The 23938-nt window shown below is 39.9% G+C and overlaps 1 protein-coding gene across 2 annotated transcripts in view; it reads right to left on the bottom strand.

Moving 5' to 3' along the window:
* Positions 1 to 23938, bottom strand: part of APBB1IP (amyloid beta precursor protein binding family B member 1 interacting protein) — a 102025-nt gene that overhangs the window by 49205 nt on the left and 28882 nt on the right. For both annotated transcript variants that reach the window (XM_006100257.3, XM_023763900.1), the window contains exons 2-3: positions 2722 to 2793; positions 1568 to 1655 (exon numbers count right to left, since the gene is read on the bottom strand). In XM_006100257.3, the coding sequence (XP_006100319.1) occupies positions 1568 to 1655; positions 2722 to 2793 (160 nt within the window). The remainder of the gene's footprint in view (positions 1 to 1567; positions 1656 to 2721; positions 2794 to 23938) is intronic.

Raw genomic sequence — 23938 nt, 5'->3', positions numbered from 1 at the left:
AACTGCAAGCTCAGAGGCTGGCAAGGCAGGCGGGGAACGTTGGCTTCCTCCATCACTGAAGCAAGCAAGCCTCATGTTCGCTTCAAGCTGCCTGGCTGCCGGCCGCCATCTTGGCTGGCAGTTAATTTGCATATCACCCTGATTAGCCAATGGGAAGGGTAGCAGAGGTATGGCTAATTACCATGTTTCTCTTTTATTAGATAGGACTAGAGGCCCGGTGCATGAAAATTCATGCACTGGAGGGGGGGGGGGGGAATGCCTCAGCCCGGCCTGCCCCCTTTCACAGTCCAGGAGCCCTCAGAGGTGGGAGGCGATCCGGCAATCAGGGGAAGGCAATGCCCCATCACACCTCTGCTGCTGCCACTGCCGGCAATGCAAGCCTTGGCCGGCCCTGGTTACCTGAGCCTCGGGCTGGCCCTAGGTGACTGGGGGGCTGAGGGGACTGGGGGTCTCTGGAGGCGGGACCAGCCTTGCCATGTGCCTGCTGCCCTGGCAGGGCTGAAGGGACCGGGTGCTGCCTTCTTGTGGCTGTGGGCACCGCCATCTTTGAGGGTGTGGCAGTCAATTAGCATATTCACTACTTATTGGCTGTGGGCGCCTCCATCTTTGAGGGTGGGGCAGTCAATTAGCATATCCCCTCCTTATTGGCTGTGGGCGCTGCCATCTTTGTGATGGCATGAGGGTCAATTAGCATATTCCTCTTTATTAGATAGGAAGATAGCAAATAATAGAAAAGAGGATGGGGGAAAAAAAGAAAATTGGAAGAGGTGTATTATAATTTATCAAGGTACAGGTATTGGCACCTAAGTGTTTATAAAAAAATATTACTGAAAATAACAGAAACAAAGAAACCCAATGAGTGTCAGAAATAAAACTTGGAACTCCAGATTTCTGTAACTGGATTTCTCTATTATTTTGCTTTTCATATTTTTGGTAGGCACTGCCATTCTTTGGAAAATCTTTTTCAAGAATTGCAATGAATTTTCATTCATTTGGAGGTGATTACTTCAAAGTTCACTTAATGTGAATAGCATGTGGGCTAAAGATTGTTTCTGCACTAAATAAAAAAGATAGTGTTGTTAATAAAATAACATGACAATCTCAGGAAGAATAAAAAATGTCAAACAGAGCAAATATATCAAATTATACAGAAATTAAAATGTATTATATTTGGAAGCATCCATTCATATATTATCAATCATTATCCAACAAACAGTTCAACATTATCCTTGAAGAAACATTTACTTATTACTTTTTTATATTACTGTGCTTTGTTTCTCTAAAGGCTTAGATAAAAATTCCCTTTACCTCTTAAAAAACAATTAAGATAGTTTTGACACTACACAATTGCAGGATAGTGTTACCTTTCATTACAGGCAAAAATATCTTCTTGCCCTTTCAATTCAATCCAGACACAAAAAATGCAATCTGAAATTCAGGATTATAAAAATTACACTCCCCACGGTGTTCAGGTTCCTTAAATTTTGTTTTCAAATTGTAGTTACACACAGATTTTAGTCATTATTATAATTTAAAATTATTTAAGGAAAGAAATTATTATGCTTACCATTTAAATCCTTAAAACCCACACTGTAGTTAAACTCAGCCCTGGGAGGTTTAGGGTCCGGAGGAGGAAGAGTGTCAACTCCTAAACTCTGTGGAAACAGATCCCCGCCCCCCCGCAAAGTTAATCATGAGACTAACATTTTTACAGCACATTTAATCATTAAGTCAAAAGTCATGTATTGTTTACACATTTCTCTCTACATATGTTGTTTTAAAATGATATTCTTATTTGAGAATGTTTTATGTGATTTCTGCCCCCTGCATAATATTAGAAATTAAAAATTATTCTAGGAAGTACATCTTGAAACAAAACAGGCCAACGGAGAATGATGAGAATGAGAAAGTTAATTTTTACAAACAATAGAAAAAAATTCCTGTAATGACGCATTTGTAACATATGTACGATACATTTTTCTTTAAAAACGCACACTATTTTTCATTTATTTTGTAGAAAAGTTTAAGATCCCTACCTTATTTAGGAATATTGGGTTGTTTTTATTTCAATATTTTATGCAGGAAGTGATGAATCAACCCTGCTCTGATTTTATGAAAACACTACAAGGCACTCTAGTTTGCCTGACTCTGTAACCTGGGTCAGCAGCCTCTGGGCTCCAGTCACTAGTGACTGACCCTGAGTTAATCTGGTCTTTCTTAGACCTGAAGCCTATGGCTGAGTGGCTTTCATGCTACTTGAGTGGGCAAAGTTCTTACAGTGTAAAAAGACTACAGTAACTCCCTTTTAGTCCTTTAACATGTAGCATTTCCTCAAAAATTGGTCAAAAATTTTACTAATTTTCTTACCTAGTCTTTCTATAAAGGTAAGTGCAGGGGAGATTGTTCAGTGCTGGTGGTTGTGGGAGGGATTCACTTGCAGAAAATCCCTCCATTAGCTAAATGATTGGCCACGATGAGCATGGAAATTGCCCAAACAGAAGGTATGTGTGACCAATGCATTCAATCAACTGAACTCAGGTATAATTAGGAAAAATGCTTTATTTCCTGGTGCCCCCTGCCCCCCACTGTCACAGTTACATCAGCAATATATAATATCGTCAATCTCCATTTTTAAAAAAGATAGCTCTCTTTTCAAATTAAAATCAAATTCTGTAACCCCATTTCCCCCCCCTAATTTGTTAGTTAAAGAAGGAGATTTACCTGGGTCAAAAGATCCATCTCTCCCAGCAAATTGCTGAACATTTGGTCGATATCATCATTTGACTCATCCATCTGAAAAAGAAAGAAACCCAGCTATAAACAGTCTAATAAAAGCCTGATCTCTCTCAACCGAAGGACTTGTATGCATGTATATAAGCATAACCAATGGACATAAGACACTGGGGGGTAGGGGAGGCCGGGAGAATGTCAAGGGGGGTAAAAAAGGAGACATATGTAATACTCTTTGTAATACTTTAAGCAATAAAACAAAATTTAAATAAATTATAACAAATAATAACAACAACAAAAAAAAGCCTGATCTCTCGATGATTGTCCCATCTCTTTTTTTTCTCTCCAGGTGTCATATGGAGAGGAAGGCTCATTTCAGCTTAAAATTCCATGACTGATCCCATTCCTTGGTCCAAGATTGAACCAAACCCTGGGAAACTGTCTCAGAGCTACAATCAGACTTTGTTTCTCCAGACCAATCTAGTCTCAGGGGCCAAGTGGACAACGTGGGCATTGTTCAGGAATTCACCTCCCTACAGGAAACCTTCCTTAGAAGAGGAGCAAACCTCATGCACAGGTGGTTATAAAGGAGAGAGATGCAGAACTTCCCCTCCACTTATAAATTTACACAGAAATATGTCAGGAGTCGGAAAGCATCTTTACCAAATGATTCTCTGCTTTACAAAAGCTCTCTGAAATGGCAGCTTTGGTATTGACTTGGAAGTATTGGGGTGATTAACACTTAGAACCAAATGGCCACACAACCAAGTGATGAGAGACTGAAATAAATCCTGATGCGGTATCTTACATCAGAACCTTTCTTTGCCTAAGACAAAGGAAGCAATTGCTCAAGAAAGAAGAAGTGTTTCCATAGAATGAGGTGGGACACCCTGTGAGGTCCAACTAGCAGCTCTCCTGACACTTTTGGCAGGGCTGGATTAGGAAATTAGGAGACATGATTACTAGGCCTCCTTCAGCTACTTGTTAGTAGTATGCTGTTTGGCAAAGGGAATTAACTACTTCACCTGTAAGATGAATTTGCTGGAGATACTTTCTAAGGGTCCTAAAACATTAGAAGATTAATGCTAATTACATTCAAGCTAAGAAGTCTGGTTAGAGTAGAGGATCAGCATGGATTTTAATTATTATATATGTTAACTTAAACATATACAAAAGTAAAGAAAATAATATTATGCTTTTCATGAAACCAATGTTTAGCTTTAACAATTGCCAATTCACAACTGTTATTTTAATTTTAAATATAACACCTATGTTTTCTCCCAATAATTATTTTGAAGCCAATATTATTTTTCCATAAATATTTCAGTATGTAGCTCTAAAATATTTTTTTTACCATAACCATACTACTATCATCTCTGTGATGATTACTAATTTTCCAGAACACCCTATCTGGCTTTAGCGGGGGTATCTTGCAGGAGCATGGGTAGCTACAAAACTGGACTGGCCAGGAAAGGGCCAGGAAGGGGACTTCAGTTAAAACCCGAGAGGTCCATGATACCATGGGACAAGCACATTCCTAAGAAGCAGACACACATCAGAGAACCAGGTGTGCATACACACAGGACGGGGGAATTCAAGGAAACCATTCAGTGAATGCTCAGGGTCTTTCACACAAGGTAGGCAGGTGAGCACTCAGGTATGAAAGAGACCGGCCAGGCAGACACTGCAGGTGTGAGTCTATGTGTGCAGGCCTAAGTGGTCACGGAGGACTCGAACAGAGCATCAGTGAAACATGGAAGATGTCCATCCTCTTTTATGTGGTTGTTGGGCTTAGGATTCATTGCAGTCAGGAGGAGGAGACAGCTGCAGGAGGGGAGGAGAGTCAAAGCTGGCTCCATGTGAATGTGGTTTTATCCCCTCCCAGTTGCTTACAAAGTATCTGAATCATACCCTCCCTTCAATTTACCTGCAAAATGGAGGAAAGAAAGTATTTTAGTCACCAAAATGCCCTTGGTTTCACAGACTGCCCGTTCAAAAAGTTAATCTGGTATTCAAAATCCTATAATGGGTGATTCATTCATTGTTTTAATAAGAGGAAAATAACAGAAAATAATAAAATTGCAGAACTGCCCATTTATTTTCATTAGAATATTATGTAGTAGGGGGTTGGGGGTGCTGGAGGGAGTCAATGGGGAAAAAAGGGGGACATATGTAATACTTTCAACAATGAAGAATTATTTTAAAAAATAATATTATGTAGTACAATAATGTGACAAAAATAGAAGAATCAGATGAATAATTATTAACAGGATAAGTTGACAGTATTAGTGTTAATATATTTCAAACTTTTCATAAGGGAAAAATAATCTATTCAAAGTGGAAAAACATATTTATGTTCTGACCTCAAAACAGCCAGCCAGTATTACAATATACTCACAGGATTCAAAGATAATGCTAATAAGAATAATCTTGCTATTGATGTTTTCTCTTAAATCATTACATTTGAAAAAGTACTAAAGTGATGAAGAATAAAGTCTTGAAAGGAAATATGACACCCATGAATCAGAAAAACCCAGAGCCCAAAGACCTTGGTTTCTCAGCCTGTGCACACCACTGACACACAGCGGCTTAAGGACATCCAGAATATCTTACACTTAAGATGGAAATAACTCAAAACAGCGTTCTCTGACTTCTGCTGACACTCTTCTAGGTTCATTTGGGTAAAATCTTTCCCCTTGCCCTTTCATTCCTTTCTCCCAGAGTCTGTTGTTATGGAATTATTAAAAGCAGTCAGCATAAAAAATGCGCTGTAAACCTAGGTGTAAGTAAATCTGCTACTGAACGTAGCAGATTTAAAAGAGTTGCGTCCTTGGTGAAAATAATAATTCATTTGACTTAAGAGCTATTATTAACATAAATTCATGAATTTGTATTAATCTGTAAATACAATCATTTTACATACTTACCTTATTTCTGGAATGGACAGACCCAGTCACTCAAATATACTCCCCCCCCGCCCCCCCCTACCCAACACACACACAAATGTGAGAAAATAGGGATGTGTCTGTGTCTATTTGCATGCGTGGTGTTTTTCAAAGGTCAAAATTAAGTAGAGAGAGAAAGAGAAACACCCATCCCCAAGAGCTGCAAGTGTTATTTGGGTCAACAGCAGGGAGGGGCTGCCTTAGTGAAGTAACAGATTGCAAAACAAGCAATGTGCTATCATGTTGGGTGGAATTAACATCTTTTTGTGAGTATGTCATTTCTGAGTTCCTTTTGTGTCCTGGGAAGAACACCAAACTGCTGAGTAAAAGAAAACTAGAATAGTACTTTATCAGATGGATTTTGTTGTTTTTTGGGGGGTGGGATGGGGAATGGATAGGAGAGAGGCTGAAATTCTCCCTAGATTTCCTGAACATCCAAGGAAATTTCCCCCAATGCTTACTATTTCCCTAAGGCTCAAATTTCTAAGCCTTAGTTTTCATCCTCAAATACTTTCTCTTCTCCACATATACAAACTTCACATATACATATTTAAAAACCTACCCATACCAAAAAAAAAAAAAATGGTAACTATGTGAGGTGATGGGTATGTGAGCTGAATTTTTTGTGGTAATCATTTCACAGTATACGAATATATCAAATCATTATGTTGTACACCTTAAACATACAGTATTATATGTCAACTAGAGGCCCGGTGCACAAAAATTTGTGCACTGGGGGGGGGGGGTTCCCTCAGCCTGGCCTGTGCCCATTCGCAGTCCAGGACCCCTTGGGGGATGTCCACCTGTCAACTTAGGCCCACTCCCCGGGGGATCAGGCCTAAGGTTGCAGTCAGACATCCTTCTGGCAGCCAGGGAGCCCTCGGGGGATGTCCTAAAAGGCTTAGGCCCCCAAGGGATCGGGTCTAAACCGTTAGTTGGACATTCTTAGTGCTGCCACGGAGGTGGGAGAGGCTCCTGCCACCACCACTGCGCTGGCCAGCCATGAGCCAGCTTCTGGCTGAGTGGCACTCCCCATATGGAAGTGCACTGACCACCAGGGGGCAGCTCCTGCATTGAGCATCTGCCCCCTGGTGGCCAGTGCGCATCATAGCAACCGGTCATTCTGCCGTTCAGTCAATTTGCATATTAGCCTTTTATTATTATTATTACTAGAGGCCCGGTGCACGAAATTTGTGCACTGGGGGATGGGGTTCCCTCAGCCCAGCCTGCCCCTCAGTCCGGGAGCCCTCAGTGGATGTCCTACTGATGGCCACAGTCTGGCAGCAGAGGCTTGGAGCAGGCGTCCCGTGTGTGTGTGTGTGTGTGTGTGTGTGTGTGTGTGTGTGTATATGTGTCTCCTGGGGCCTGTCCCCAGCCGTGCCATATAGGCTCAGAGCCCTGTGTGTGTGTGTCTCTCTCTGCTGGGGGCCTGCCCCCAGCCACATCGTGGAGACTTGGAGCAGGCGTCCCTCTCTGTTGATCTCTCAGGCTCCTGGCCTGCACTGCGTGTTGTACTCTCCCTTCAGCTGTGGCCAGGGTGGGGCCGCACTTGCCTGCCGTGGGATCACAATGGCGGCGACCCAGGAGCAGGCACACACGGGGGCTGGCTGCAGGCCGCCCTTGCCTGCTGTGGGATTGTCGCGGCTTCTCTGATCACTGATCAAAGGCGGCTAGGTTCTCCCGGCCCTTGCCTGCCACCTGGGTTTCCAATCACTGTCCTTGCCCTTTCACCTCCCATCATTGTGCCTACGTATGCAAATTAACCACCATCTTTCTTGGCAGTTAATTTGCATATCGCCCTGATTAGCCAATGGGAAGCGTAGCAAAGGTACGATCAATTACCCTTTTTGTCTTTTATTAGATTAGATATAGGATGTCCCTATTTCCCCCCTTTTGCCCCCTCTCCCCAGCTCTTGCCCCTCACTTCTCTCTGGCCATCACCATACTGTTGTCTGTGTCCATGGTTTGTGCATATATTTTCTTTGGCTAATCCCTTCTTTAAATTTTTATTTTCAGATACGTGCTTATAACTGCACTATTATATATTTTCTATGATATCATTTAGAATTAAGATATCTTTTAATTGAACCCTTGTAAATTTTAGTGCAATTTAATAAATTATGCTAGACACAATTAGGAGATTTTTCATGTAATGCAGATACATTTCAATTAATATTTTATTAATTTTTAATTTTTTAATATTTTAATTTGAAATAATCTCATACATGTAAAAAAACTATAAAATACTACAGCATATTATATGTACCCTTCACCCAATTTCTTAGGTGTTAATAATTTAAACATAATCATTATACAACTAACAAAATTTGGAATATATTTTCCTTATAATCTCTTTAATGTTACTTAATCCATTTACTTTGTTTTTGTTAATCTTCACCCAAGGATATTTTTCCATTGAATTTTAGAGAGAGTGAAGGGAAAGGGAGAGACACATTGATTGGTTGCCTCCTGCACATGCTCTGATAGGGACTGGGGATCAAGCCAGCAACTGAGGTACATGCCCTTGACTGGAATCGAACCTGGGACCCTTCAGTCCACGGGCTAATGCTCTATCCACTGAGCAAAACAGGCTGCAGCTTAATTCATTTACTTTTAATCTATATGTGTCTTTATATTTAAAGTGGATTTTGTTTTTGATTCACCCTCATAATCTGTCTTTTAATTGGTGCATTTATGCCACTGACTTTCAGAGTGCTTACTGATAGAGTTACTGTCATATCAGGTGGCTTCTGGGGCTTCTGGGGCCGGCCTGCGGCCTGGGATCAGATCTGATCACGGGTGGCAGGCAGGCGGCTTCTGGGGTCGCACACGGGGGCCTGGATGGCGGCTTGCGCTGTCCCGCCCTGCCTGCAGTATGCAAATTAGCTGCCATCTTTGTTGGCGATTAATTTGCATATCACGCTGATTAGCCAATGGGAGGCTATTATTAGATAGGATTATATCTCAATAAAGCTGGGGAAAAATCTGTCCTAAGTACTCTGCAACAAGACATATATTTTATCTATGGCAAAGTTAACTTCATATATTTAATTCAGTTTGGATGCAGGTGTCATTGCTCTTCGGATTAGTAATTTCAGCCATGATTTGGGATCTCGATCAGGACAGACCTTATTTTACCTGTCAGGGTAGCTTGCCTAAACTAAGCCCATTTATTATGTAACAAACATTGTCATTATTATTCTCCTCTGCATTCTCCTCCCACATGCCCTATTTTGTCTAATGGTTGTTATTCATTTATTACTCCAATATAGAAACTTGAGTGTAGTCCTTGACACCTCTCATTTTTCCATTCAATCAGTCAAAATTCCTCCCTGTTTTTCCAGTGTTCTCCTTTATGTCCCCTCTGTGAAGCCATAGATTAGACCCTCATCAGCTCATCCAGCCTCCAGCCTCCCAGATCCTCCATCAAGCCTCACCACCATCACTGGGAATTTGAAATACAAATGTGCATGTGTCACCCTCCTGTTTAAAACCTTCATGGCTGGTCAAGAGGAAGTGGAGACAGTTTAGGTCTTAGCATGTCCTTTAAGTCCTTCATAATTTCCCCAGTCTACTTTTCAGGGTTCAACTCTTGCCCCTGACGTTGATTTGAACAGGCTTTAAAAAATTGTTTGTCTTTATATATGCTATGATTCGTGCACAGGTGGGGTCCCTCGAGGTGGCCTACGGGGATTGGTCCCCAACTTGCGCCCCCAGCCTCGCAGCTCTGCAGCCCTTCCTGGCACCCCGCCTTGGCCTGGTGCCACCCCCTCACCTGCTCCACCATCCGCTGCGGTCCCACTCTCATCTGGGCCCATTGGGGCTGGCAGCGCCTCCACTGCCGTCCGCTGCCAGCACCACCAACACCTGCCATGTTCCATGATGCCCTCTGGTGGTCAGCACACATCATAGTGAGCGGCTGAACTCCCGAGGGGACAATTTGCATTATTAGGCTTTTATTATATAGGATTTCCTTTAAATAATATCCATTTCTGTCCATTTCTCCTTCATAAAATCCTATTTATCATTCAAAACCCAGCTCCTGTGTCAATACTTCAATGGGTCTTCATAATCAGTAGAGAGATTTGCCAGCCTTGCATCTGGGAACCATATCAGTAAATCCTGGTCCCAACAACAACCTTGATATCATATTTAATCTCCCTGGGCTTGAAGAGAATAATGCATAATTCATAAATTGTGACATTTAAACAAAATAGCATACGATTCTTGGCATAAATACCAATAATAGCATTTACCATACTGAATCATGTTCTTTTTGTTACTATGTTAGAATCTCTTTCCAGACTGGGAACTATTATTAAGTAAGGATCAGATCTGGTTAATCTTTGCATTAAAAAAATGCTTTGTTGAAAGCCTAAGTCTCCTCCCAAACTAACAGGAAAAAGTGAGCTAGAGCGCAGGTCTCAGGCTGCCTAGGGAGCTAACATTCTACCTCCTGCGCCCTAGACATGGACCCTGTTGCACAGCACTCAGAGGCCTGACACTCACTGCATTCCAGGGCAGCATAGTCCGTAGAAGCTCCAGGTTTGTGGAACCTCACTCACTACAGCAATAGTTCTTTTTTTTGCAGTGCTTTCCAAGTGAGTAAATACTAACGGTTACACAGACAAACTTTGTTGGTAAGCACAGAGGTTTCATTGGAGCTCACATCCATTTAGGCTTGGATCAGTTTTCAAACTCCCATTTTTTTTTATTTTTAGTAAACTCTAATAACTACCCAACTTGAATGACATTAACAATAACTTTCCTTCTTAGCTAATTCAATCTCAAGTAAGTTAAGATTTCAAGTAGTAGGTTAATTAGCCGTTATTTAATACATAAAAACAAGTTATGTCTTTTATCTTAATTATTCCTTTATTCACATCATGTAGCTAATTAATTTCATCCCCATAAACATAGATTTATACCTCACTTTAGAACAGTTAATTATATAATAATATCAGGTTATCTGTGTCAATTTAATACATAATTTATAATATATTTGTGTTTTGCTATTTACTTAGAATTATATGTCCCTGCCTTGTACTGGGTTTGAAAATAGAGAATAAATCATATGTGCGTATGTGTACTTGTCGATGCCACATTTTGATTTTTCATGTGCATTAATTTTATTTATATATTTATTTATTTATTTTGTTTTTGATGCAATTGTATTTTCCAAATTCTCTTCAAGGTGTATATTTGACTATAGCTAGAATGATGGAGAAACACATTATTTATTAATATTTCTCCTATATTTTTAATTGAATTTATTGGGGTTACATTGGTTAATAAACCTATATAGGTTTCAAGTATACAATTCTATAATACATCATCTGTATATTGTATTGTGTGTTTCTCACCCCAAATCAAGTCTCCTTCCATCACCATTTATCACCTGTTTACCTTCTACCTCTCCCCCATCCCTTTCCCTCCGGTAATTACTATACTGTTGTCTGTGTCCAAAACAACTCTTGTTGTTTTGCTTTATCCTTTCACCTGTTTCACCTAGTCTCTTAGTCCCACTCCTCTCTGACAGATGTCAGTCTGTTCTCTGTATCTATCTTGTTTTTGTTCATTAGATTCCACATATAAGTGAAATCATCATATAGTATTTGTCTTTCTCTGATGGCTTATTTCACCTAGCATACTACCTTCTACCTGTTGTGAAAGGCAAGATTTCCTTCCTTCCTTTTATATATAATTTTTTACTGCTGAGTGGAATTCCACTGTGTAAATGTAGCACTGCTTTTTTATCCACTCATCTACTGATGGGCACTTGGGCTGCTTCCAAATCTTGGCTATTGTAAATAGTGCTGAAATGAACACAGAGGTGCATATATTCTTTTGAATCAGTGTTTTGGGTTTCTTTGGATATATTTCCAGAAGTGATATCGCTGGATCATAAGGTAGTTCCAGCTTTTTTCCTTTTTTAAAAAATATATTTTTATTGATTTAAGAGAGAAGAAGGGAGAGGGAGAGATAGCAGCATCAATGATGAGAGAGAATCATCGAATGGCTGCCTCCACATGCCCTCTATTGGGGATAGAGCCCGCAACCTGGACATGTGCCCTGACTAGGAATCAAACTGTGACAACCTGGTTCATGGGTTGACCCTCAATCACCGAGCCACACCAGCCGGGCCCATTTTTAATTTTTTGAGAAAACTGCATAATGTTTTCCATAGTAGTTGCAAAAGTCTTCATTTTTATTAACAGTACATGAGGGATCCCTTTTCTCCATATCCTCACCAGCACTTGTTTGTTGATTTTTTGATGGTAGACATTTTGACAGGTATCTGGTGATGTCTCATTGTGGCTTTAATCTGCATTTCTCTGATGATTAGTGATGTTGAGCATCTTTTCATGTCTACTGGCCATCTGTTTGTCCTCTTTGGAGAAGTATCTATTCAGGGTCTTTGCCCATTTTTTAATTGGATTGTTGTTTCTGGTGTGAAGTTGTTGAGTTCCTTATAAATTTTGGATATTAACCCCTTATCAGATAAGTCATTGGTGAATATGATCTTCCATTTAGTAGGTTGTCTTTTCATGTTGTTGATGGTTTCCTTTGTTGTGCAAACATTTTTTAGTTTGATGTAGTCCTATTTGTTTCTTTTTTCTTTTTTTCCTCTTGCCTGAGGAAATGTATCAGAAAAAATTACTTCAAAAAATATCTGAGATTTTGTTGCCTATGTTTTCTTCTAGGATTTTTTTTTAAATATATTTTATTGATTTTTTACAGAGAGGAAGGGAGAGAGAGAGTTAGAAACATCGATGAGAGAGAAACATCGATCAGCTGCCTCCTGCACATCTCCTACTGGGGATGTGCCCGCAACCCAGGTACATGCCCTTGACCGGAATCGAACCTGGGACCTTTCAGTCCGCAGGCTGACGCTCTATCCACTGAGCCAAACCGGTTTCGGCTCTTCTAGGATTTTTATGGTTTTGAGTTTCATATTTAAATCTCTAACCCATTTTGAGTTTATTCTTATGTATGGTGTAAGAAGGTGGTCTAGTTTCATTTTTTGCATGTATCTCTATAATTTTCCCAGTACCATTTGTTGAATCATGTGTTTATATTTAAATTTGTTAATTTTTAAAAACAAAAATGAATACACATATAAACATGTTCAAATAGTGCCCTCTTATATGTGTTATATTTCTTTGCTATGTACTAAATTTTGAGCATAAGAGTATTAGATGAAGGATTTAATACATTTAAAACAAAAAGATTTATTCATAAAAACATAAAAGTTTATATATTAAATAAAATAGGTAATAATAAACATAAGAATTTTTCATAAAACAAAAACCAATGAAAAAGATTGCTTTTCTCCCAGAGGGAAAGTAGGGGAGGGTGGGGGTAAGGGGAAGAGATCAACTGAAGGACTTGTATGCATGCATATAAGCCAAACCAATGGACACGGACAACAGGGGGATGAGAGCACGAGTGGGGGGGGGGGAAGGAAGTTGGGGTTAATGGGGGGATAAGGACACATTTGTAATACCTTAACCAATAAAGAAATTAAAGATTAAAAAAAAGATTGCTTTTCTTACAGATTTTTTAAAGTGCACCTAACAACTTCTTCATAAAATAAAAAAGTTAAAATGTTTATCTTGCGATTATCAATTCTTGGCCTTACAGAAACGACACATTCACTGGCAGCCAGCATCAATGCAATACAGTCTATGCTACTTCAATTTTTATAAGGACTTTATTTGTCAAAAGTCTGCTTTCTTGTAGTGCCCGATTAGGATATTATGAACTCATGGGTGTTCTAATTTGAATGGTTACAAAGCTTATCTTTTCAGCCGTGTTCTTAGTTATGCATAATCCTTACTTGGATTGAGGTACTGATACCAACAACACAATAAAAATATTAGAGCAGTAAGGATTAAAGGAAAAACCAGAATACTTGTTCATAAAAAATTTAAAGGAAACAACAAGGAATATATAAAAAATGACTTTCTGATCAATAAAATGATCAGTCAATTTAAGTTCAGACATGTTAGAATTGATCATCAAAATTCTAGCAGAACAGTTGCTTCTTACCTACCAAGGAGAAATCAGTCCTCTCTGTTGCTTCTGAGCATGGCTGTGAGTTGAGATAGATAGATAGATGATAGATAGATAGATAGATAGATAGATAGATAGATCGATATCATTCCCCATTCCCTCTATCTGCCTGATAATAACAATAATAACTATAACTATTAGGTGTTCTCAGGCTGTGCCAGGCTCTGTCCTTGTGCTTTACATGTACTGCTGATTAAATCCTTCCTCACAACCTCCCTCTGTAGGACACTTCTATTTCCATCTTACAGCTGAGGAAGCTAAGGCACCCAGAGATTAAGTAACTTGCCTAAAGTTACACAGTTTAAGTCAGTCAACAAATATTTATTGATCCCAGATACTGTTATAGGCCTTAGCAAATCTCCGGAAGATTTTTCTCTTTGGGTTTTCCACAACTGTATTTCTCTTCATCAATGTGCTAAGGATGAACTATCTAGGACAGTGGTCGGCAAACTCATTAGTCAACAGAGCCAAGTATCAACAATACAACGATTGAAATTTCTTTTGAGAGCCAAATTTTTTAAACTTAAATTATATAGGTGGGTACACTGTTATTAACTTAATTAGGGTACTCCTAAGGCTTAGGAAGAGCCACACTCAAGGGGCCAAAGAGCCGCATGTGGCTCGCGAGCCGCAGTTTGCCGACCACTGATCTAGGAGATTTATCTACATATGACACCCTTTCAATTTTAAAAATAATTAAATAAAAGTGTTTGCATCCTTGCATTGAGACTGTTAATTTTTTTACCCTACATCCTATCATGTATTTTTTAGTGCAGGTGAACAGCTAGATTACCCAAGCTTAAATATCTAGATAAGAAAAAAGGTTGAAAGATATGAGGTTCTGTCAGTATCAATTTGCTTTGGTATTTTTAATTTTTAAAAATTTTAAAAAGTCATGTTTTTTCAAGGAAAAATGTCAGCCCACACATTACAGCTACAGATACAAAAGAAGAGAAAAATTTTAAAAATCTGTTCATGATAAGGATCACATGAAGTAAGAAATAAGTTGTGCGACATCCAGATGATCACCAATGCTGGTGGAAATTATGAAACAGCTAGATTACAGTGTGACTGGAAAATAATTGACAATATTGGAATTTACCCGACTCCTTCAGTGTAGTTTTTTCTCTCCCCCACTCCCCGCCCCCCAAAATGCAATGAAGGCACTTAACAAGAGGAAGTGGTTCGCAGAACAACATAGCACATGGTTAAAGGTTCTTGCAATGTTTGGGGGAAGGGAGGAAGCTGAAGATTTTGTGTAACAGGAAACAGAAGCACCTCTGAAATGACACATCATATCAAATAATATTCAACAAAAAAAGTAAGATGAAAACATCTCTTGGGCCAACTTAACTGCTTTTGTGCAGTACACCCGAGAACACTGAACACTTTAAGAAACAGACCGACTAACAAGGGATTATCCTTTTATAGGGTAATCACTATGGTGATATGAATAATTCAGACCAATACAACAATCACATGGGAAATTGGTATGAACACTGCAGATATGTATGTGTATGGTCATCCAAAAGGAATGGCCAAAACAATTGGGTTCTTTGTTAAGCAATATTGTGATGGCAAAAGTTAGAGGAAAAATATTTTAAAATAAAAAGTTAATCATAAAATGACATGATTAATTTCAATTTAAAAACTATTGAGAGGGTGCTTTGAAAAGCCTTAGAATTTGTCACAGTGTAGAAACTGACATATACACCCAGAACATGGGCTGGGCTACCATATTTTTTTAAAGTATGATTTGATTTTTAAATTCACTTATTTTTTAATTGCTCTGCTTTTGAGCGAATGCAGGGTGGAGTGGGGCCGAGTAAATCTGCTAAGTCAAGCTCTAGGGCAGGTGATATGGCTCTAAAAGACCCCAAAAAGTCCAATAGGACTCAGAAGTAAATAGTATGTGACACAGGGAAACAAAGGGCAGCTCATAAGAACACCATTTTCTCACTTCCATCTGTCCACATGGCTTTTCTATATCTCTGGGAGACAAGCTGTGGACTAGTGTCATTTGGATTTACATGGCCTGAAAAGAGATGAGATTTTAAGTTCCCTTTTTGTTCTGTTTGGAACATCTATATAAGAAATGGGGAACTGCTTTTGTATTTAGGATCTACTGTGACATGAAACCAAAGTGACAGTATAATTTCAGGTTTTTTGAAGAGATGAACATAGAAAAATATTATTCACTTATTTGTAAATAAAACTGCAGACGTTAATTTTCATATACTAACTCCTGTGAATAGTTATCTGTACTCACTGTTTCTTACTCATCTCTATATTCTCTTGAATTTACTTTGCTGTGGTTGAATGTTTGGGTCTCCATCGTCCCAAATTCATATGTTGAAACGCTAATTCCCAATGTGATAGTATTTGCAGATGGAGCCTTTGGAGCTAATCAGGTCATGAGGGTGGAGCCTTCATGTTGGAAATAGTGCCCTTATTAGAAGAGATATGAGAAAGCCTGTTCTCTCTCCCTTCCCACCATATGAGTGTACAAGAGGACAGTCTGCCAACCAGGAAGCAGGTCCTCACCAGACACAGGCTCTGCCTGTGCTTTGATCTTAAACTTCAGATTCCAGAACCGTGAGAAATAAATATTTGTTGTTTAAGCCACCCAATTTATGGTATTGTAATAGCAGCCCAAACTGACTAAGACATACCCCGTTGGACTTTTGTTCCCACCATGTCACCAAACTGTGTCAAGATTACCAATGACTTTCATGTTCCTAATTCAATGGTTGATTCATAGCATCTTAAACAGAACTTAACACCATTCGTGGATCACACTCTGTCGGAAATCTTTGTTCACTTGGCTTCCGTGAAAGCCTGCTTTCCTGCTTTTCCTCCTAACAGAGGCCAACTGACCTTGAAGCTTCAGGGGTCCTCACTTGCAGGCCTCTTCTAAGACCGCTTTTCTCGTATGGCGCTCAGCAGAAGCATGGAACACTGTTCTCCGGCTGGGAGATCATCCTGGTAGGGGTTGGAGTGAGGCCAGTGGGCTGCCAGCACTACTGACATCTGCCAGACTCCAGCAAGTGCTAGATCTATGGTAGATCTCAAGGACTTGGATCCCCTCTTTTATTCCAGGTAGAAGATTTGAAGGAAATGCTTTTGTGCTCTGCTCCTTGTGTGGGGTCACCTTGACCCAGGCTCATTCTGGCCACCTTTCTTCACCCCCAGGAGCAGCCTAGCAGTTGGAAGTGAGCAGAAACTGAAGGTTGTGTGGTCCTGACTAAGTTGAACCAGCTACTTTTTGGGCTACGGGGAGCCATAGGGTGTTATGCCATATCTAGTGAGAGCAAATGCTTAAGTTCTCTGAGGTCCTGCTCCTGGGCACCACCACAGTAAGAAACCACAGAGGAAGTTACAGATGAGGCCTTACCACAGAGAGCTGTAAGATTGAAATAAACTTTTCCTGCTCTCTCAGTAACAAAATTAATTTTGAGCAACCATGCTGGAAGAAAGACTAAATTATCTATTTCCTCTATAGAAAATTGTATTTCAAGTTCATCCTCAAATGGAGAGTTGATCAAAGAATATGCAGCCAAAAATGTGGGAGGAAAAATAGGCAGTTAATTAATAATAATAAAAATGTGTTACTTTTTGGATTTTGTGACATTTGTAGTACTTATTTTAAAGAATTAGTAATTTGTTGTGATTTCCTTTCTCTCTTGAAATATTTACTTTAGTTCTTAATTTTTTCTCCATAAATTTATATTTTTAAAAAAGGGCGTCTCCCCAAATTGTGTAAGATTTAGGCCCAGGGATCCAGCTTGGTCCCTGTCGACTTCACTGGCCTCTTCCTGCAGCCGCCTCCAGTGGTTCCTGTCATTTTCCTGATCCCCTAGTTGTCCTCCTGAGTTCCATCTACTCTCACTCCCTACATGACATCAAGCTTTAAATGCCATATATATGCTGCCAACGCCCAAAGTGCATCTCTAACCCAAACTTCTCTCTTACATCATATATTCAACTGCTACTTAGCACTGCCCTGCCCCTGCCTTTCTGATTTTATCTTCTTTAACTTCACTCACATGGGCTCCCAGCTGTTCCTTGGTCAGCATGCATTTGTACATGCTTTTCTCTTGGTCTGGAACACCTGTTTTCTATTTCCCTAAATGGCTTGCTCTCTCACTGCCTTCAGGTCTTTGCTTAAATGTTCCCTCATTACTGAGGCCTTCCCTGACCTCTTTCAAAATGAGCTCTTTCCCACACCCCAGTTTTCCCTGTTTATATTCTTCTTTGCTTACCAACTAGAATGTAAGCCCCAGAAAACAGGGATTTGATTGCTCTGTTTACTGCTGGATTCCCAGAGAGTAGAGCAATATAGACACATAACAGACACTAAGTGAATGGATAAATAAATTTTTAAAAATGCAATATATTCACCTAAGCTTCATGAGGGCAGGGGACATCTTTTTATTCTTAGTGCCAAGCATGGTACCTACGTTGGCCATGGAAAACCTTCGAAAGTATTTGAATACTTTTGTATTTCAATAAATGAATGCCTCATGGCAGAGAAATGGAGGAGAAATGAAGAGAGGAGAGAGATTAAAAAAAAAAGAGGAATAATTCTACAACCACCACAGTGGGTGGCAAGAATAAACAAAGGATGTTGACACCAGTGGGTGAGAGTTGGGGAATGGTATGCACTCTAAGTGTCACCCCTGATTCTGCTAAGTCAAGCTCCAAGATAAGTGAGAGGTGAGATGCTTGAATATGACCCAAAATGCTAAACAGAACTCAGATGTGAAACTATGTGACACAAAGAAACATATCACTTACCACTTTCAAAGGGAATATTTTAAATGGAAAACCTGGTGGACACACCTTAACCAAATGATCAAACTTAAAATCATCATTGATGAGACATCATGACATCATGTGCCCTGACATGATAAACTGAGGATGTGGCTTCACCTCTATAACACTGAGGTCAAAATGTTTAGCTTGAGTCCAGCTAGTCAAGAGGAATCAGTAAGACAATTCCAAAATGAGGGAAATGAACAAAAGAACTTGTCTGGACTTTTCAAATACAAAAAAGGGCATTTTTGAGATAATTTGGAAAATTTGACTATAGTCTATATATCAGGAAAATGTGTTAAATTAATTACATTTCCTGAGTGTGATAATTGTATTGTGGTCATGTCAGAGAATGTCTGTTCTTAACAGAAAAGCGATGGGGAAAAAAAATAGAGCAAAGGTGATAAAATGTAAACCTGGGTAAAGGCAATATGGGTGTCCATTGCACTATTCTGACTTTTGTTGTAGTTGAAGTTTTGAAACTTCAAAATAAAAAGTTGAAGAAAAAAGAACCAATCTTTTAAGTCAGATAGAACTGTTTGAAAAAGCAAAGCACAGCAAAACAAAACAAAAAAGAAAGAGGAAGAGAGAAGAATGAAAAGTAAAGGCAGGCAAAGACAATATCCTGTGCATTGCTGATATGTATCATATTTAATTTTCACAAAAAACATGTAAGATTCATATCTGGCCATGACTTTGAGATCTATCTCTCAACAAAGTGGAAAAGGAGAGGAAAGCATATGCTGGGACTAGATGTCTTGCTTAATGAACAGGTTGAAATGGTATATCTGGTAATCATAAGATTTTGATTGCTGATTTAAAAATATTAATCTCCTACTCTCTTCCTCTAACGCCAAGTTGAAAGTGAAAAAAGATAAAGGGGAAGAGGCTAAAACGCTTTGGCTTCAATTTTGCATTTAATTTTGTCAGTGAAGACCAATGTGTGATTTCCCTCTGTGATTGCTAAAAATTCTTAAATATCCAAGCATGGGAATTAGTGTCAAATGACTTTTTAAAAAATATTCCAAGAGAGTTCACTTGGGGATATTTATAAAGAATTCTGAAGAATTAAGAGTCATGATCTTGGCCATCACTGGAGTAATGAGAACTAGGTATGTCCACTGAGGCTTGGGAAACGACAGTAGGTAGAGCACTGATCTCCAGTCTTTGCTTAGAAAGAACAGCCATCCAGGAGCTGAATCTACCATAACATGCAGCCACTGAATTGTTGAATACTACTCTAGGACTGATAGTCTGCAACCAAAAGGGAAAACTAAGGCAGCTTATTTCAAAAACATATATTTTTACATTTTAATGCTTCTGAAATTATGGTTGATACAGTAGAACATGAAATTTGGCTACCACCAATAGGAATCAGCTATAACATAGTTTTTATCTATAAACTGAGTAGAGCAGAAAAGGTATGTATTCCTGTAATTGTCATTTAAGTTGAGTTATCTTGGAGAGATTAAAAAATGGCAGCTGAGTAAGTGGAAACTACACAGACACACTCCCAGGCCTAAACTGTAATTACAACTAAAATACAAAAAAACTATCCTGAAAAATCAACCCTCATAACCAAGGATGGAAAGCAGAGACTGCATAGAGACTGGTAGGAAGGACAGAGATGCAAAAGGGTTGGCAGGCTCCCACAGACAACAGCTGAAGTTCCAGCGAGGTATCTCAGCTGTGGGAGTTGCCACTGGGAACTCTGGCGTCTAAACACCAAGATGGGTCCCCCAGTAGAGAGCACCAGAACTGAGAAAGGTGCCCACATAACATCTAAATGTGAAAAGCAGAAGAGTTGCTCTCTGCCAGGGAGAGATAGCTGGAAATGCAGGCAAACTCTTAAAAGGGCAACACACAAAATTCCCTGTGAAGCAACTCACCTTGAGCTCTGGCAGAGGGAGGGCAGAGTGGACTGGAGCTGTATGAGCAGAAGCCAGGACTGGGGGCTCTGGATTAGAGCTCAGAAGGCAGACACTCTGGTTTCCTGTGCTGAGTCATTCCCTCATGCTGAGGAGGACTTCTACAGACCTTTGCTATTCAGGTAGTTTTTGCTACAGGGAAGACAGTTACCACACCCTATTGGAAAACCCATGCCCCCACCCTATGGAGTTTATGAGGCCCATTAAGAGACTGAGAATAACAGCCTCCAGGCAGAAGCAATTGCCCCACCCTGTTGGAAAATCTTGCCATACCTGTGGACAATTGCCTGAGGCAACTCAAGACTGAATCCAATCAGTCTACAGGCAGAGGCGGGTTTGTGGAAGCTTTAAGTCTTCACCTGATCTAACTAGTCAGAAACAGTGTTTGACACTATCCTGCACTAGAGATTGGGAGGCGTAGCAGATCTACCTAATACATAGTCACAAACCCAAATGGGCAGCCAAATGAGGAGAGAAAAATACAACCCCCAAATGAAAGAACAAGAGAATTCCCCAGAAGAAGAGCTAAATGAAATGGAGATAAGAAATTTATTAGACATAGAGTTCAGAATAATGATAGCAAAGATGCTCAACAGAATGAGAAAAGATAGAGAAACTATGAAGAATGATATAGCACTAATAAAGAACACAGTGAAGGGAATAAACAGCAGATTAGGGGAAGCTAAGGATTGGATCAGTGAATTAGAAGATAGAGTAGGAAAAATCATGCAATCGGAGAACAAAATATAAAAAACAAAAAGACAGGAGGACAGCATAAGGGAGCTGGGGGACAACATGAAACGTAACAATATTCCCATAATTGGAGTGCCAGAAGGAGAAGAAAGTGCACAAGGGATAGAGAACCTATTTGAAGACACAATGGCAGAAAACTTCCCTAACCTGGTGAAGAAAACAGTCACACAAGTTCAGGAGGCACAGAGTCCCAAGCAAGAAGAACCCAAACAGGCCCATGCACAGATACATTATAATTAAAATCCCAAAAATTAAAGACAAAGGGAGAATCTTAAAGGCAGCAAGAGACAAGCAATTTGTTACCTTTAAAGGAGCTCTCATAAGACTGTCAGCTGATTTCTCATCAGAAACTCTACAGGCCAGAAGGGCATGGCATGAAGTATTCAAGGTAATGAAAAGCAAGGATCTGAAACCAAGATTGCTATATCCAGCAAGGCAATCATTCAAAATAGATGGTGAAATAAAGAGCTTCCCAGCATTGAAAGAAATGTTAAAGGTACTGAAGTAATAATAACAAGAAATTACATATATATATATATATATATATATATATATATATATATATATATATATATAAAATTAAAATGGCAATACATAAGTACCTATCAATAATAACCTTAAATTTAAATGGACTAAATGCTCTAATCAAAAGACATAGGTTAGCTGAATGGATACAAAACATGACCCATTTATATGCTGTCTAAAAGAGACCCATATCAGAACAAAAGACTCAGACAGATTGAGAATGAAGGGATGGGAAAATTTTTCCCCCCATGCAAATGGAAAGGAAATAAAAGCTGGGGTAGCAATACTCTAATAAAATAGACTTCAAAATGAAGGTCATCACAAGAGACAACAAAGGTCACTACATAATACTAAAGAGATCAATCCACCAAGAATATATAACCTATACTGGGTATACAATATGCACCCAATATAGGAGCATCTAAATATATAAAAAAACTTCTAGATGACTTTGAGAGATCGACAACAATACAGTCATAGTAGGGGACTTTAACACCCTGTTGACCTCATTGAATAGATCATCCAGACATAAAATTAATAAGGAAACAGTGACTCTAAATGACACACTGGATCAGAAGGATTTAACTGACAACTATAGAACATTTCACCCCAAAGCTGCAGAATATACATTCTTCTCAAGTGAACATGGATCATTCACAGAGACAGACCACAAAACAAGTCTCTACAAGTTCAAGAAGATTGAAATTATATCAAGTATCTTCTCAGATCACAGTGAAATGAAATTAGAAGTCAACTATAGTAAAACATTCAAAAACATTCAAACACATGGAGGCTAAATAGCATGTTGTTAAACAACTAGAGGCTTGGTGCACAAAATTCGTGCAGGGGGGGGCCCTCCACCCGGCCTGCCCCCTCTCACAGTCCGGGAGCCCTCAGGGAATATTCCCTGCTGGAGGCAATGGGGCTGATCATGGGAAGGTGTTACCCCTATCACCCCACTGCTGCTGCCACTGCTGGCCGCCGCAGCTGCTGGCCCTCAGCCCATGCTTCTTAGCCCTAGCTCCGCCCCCTGCCCACTGGTGGGTGGGGGGCAATCTGGGGCTAGGATGGCTGTGGGAGGGGCTGTGGAAGGTTGAAGCACAGCAGGTTGCACCCTGTCCAGCCTCTGCGGAGGCATGGCGCCAGGACCGGGCCTGCGCTGCAGCCTCCGTGGCTGCCTCTGCTGAAGGGACAGCACTGGGATGGGGACCGCGCAGCCCCCTCTCCCACTGCCTCTGCAGAAGGGCCCATGCCGAGGCCTCTCCCACGCCTCTGCCTCTCCTGTGCTGCCTCTGTGAAAGGGGCGGTGGTGGTGGCAGCAGCAGCTGCGTCGCCGCCTCCTCTCCCTCTCCCACTCCTGCTCCCACTCCCACGGTGGCGCCGCCTCGCCTCCTCTCCTGTGGCAGCACCTCTCCCCTGCTGCAGGCCCTCAGCCCTCACAGCTGCTGTGGCTTTGTCCAGAAGATGTTTGGTCTAATTAGCATATTACCCTTTTATTAGTATAGGTGACTGGGTTACCAATAAGATTGAGAAAGAAATTAAAAAATTCCTGGAAACAAATGAAAATAAATACACAACAACACAAAATCTCTGGGACACAGCAAAAGTAGTCCTGAGAGGGAAGTTCATAGCACTACAGGCCTACCTCAAAAAACAAGAAAAATTAATAATAAAGTATTTAACACTACAACTTAAATAATTACAAAGAGAACAACAAGAAACAGCCAGAATAAGTAGAAGGAAGGAAATAGTAAAGATCAGAGTGGAAATAAATGACATAGAGACTAAACCCAATACAATGTATCCAAGAACTGGTTCTTTGAAAAGACAGACAAGATTGATGAACCTTTAACCAGACTGGTCAAGAAACAAACAGAGAAGACCTAAATGAATTAAATTAGAAAGGAAAGAGATGAAGTAATAACTGACACCACAGAAATACAAAGGATTATACAAAAATACTATGAACAACTATATGCCAACAAGCTGGACAATGTGGATGAAATGGACATATTCCTAGAAAAATACAATCTTCCAAAATGGAATCAGGAAGAATCAGAAAATCTGAATAGGCCAATAACAACTAAGGAAATAGAAACAGTAATTAAAAACTCTTAGAAAACAAAAGCTCTGGTCCAAATGACTTAACAGGTGTTTTACCAAACA

Source organism: Myotis lucifugus, unplaced genomic scaffold, assembly GCF_000147115.1.
Source record: "Myotis lucifugus unplaced genomic scaffold, Myoluc2.0 scaffold_306, whole genome shotgun sequence".
Classification (NCBI taxonomy): domain Eukaryota; kingdom Metazoa; phylum Chordata; class Mammalia; order Chiroptera; family Vespertilionidae; genus Myotis; species Myotis lucifugus.
This window is presented reverse-complemented; position numbering and strand designations above follow the sequence as displayed.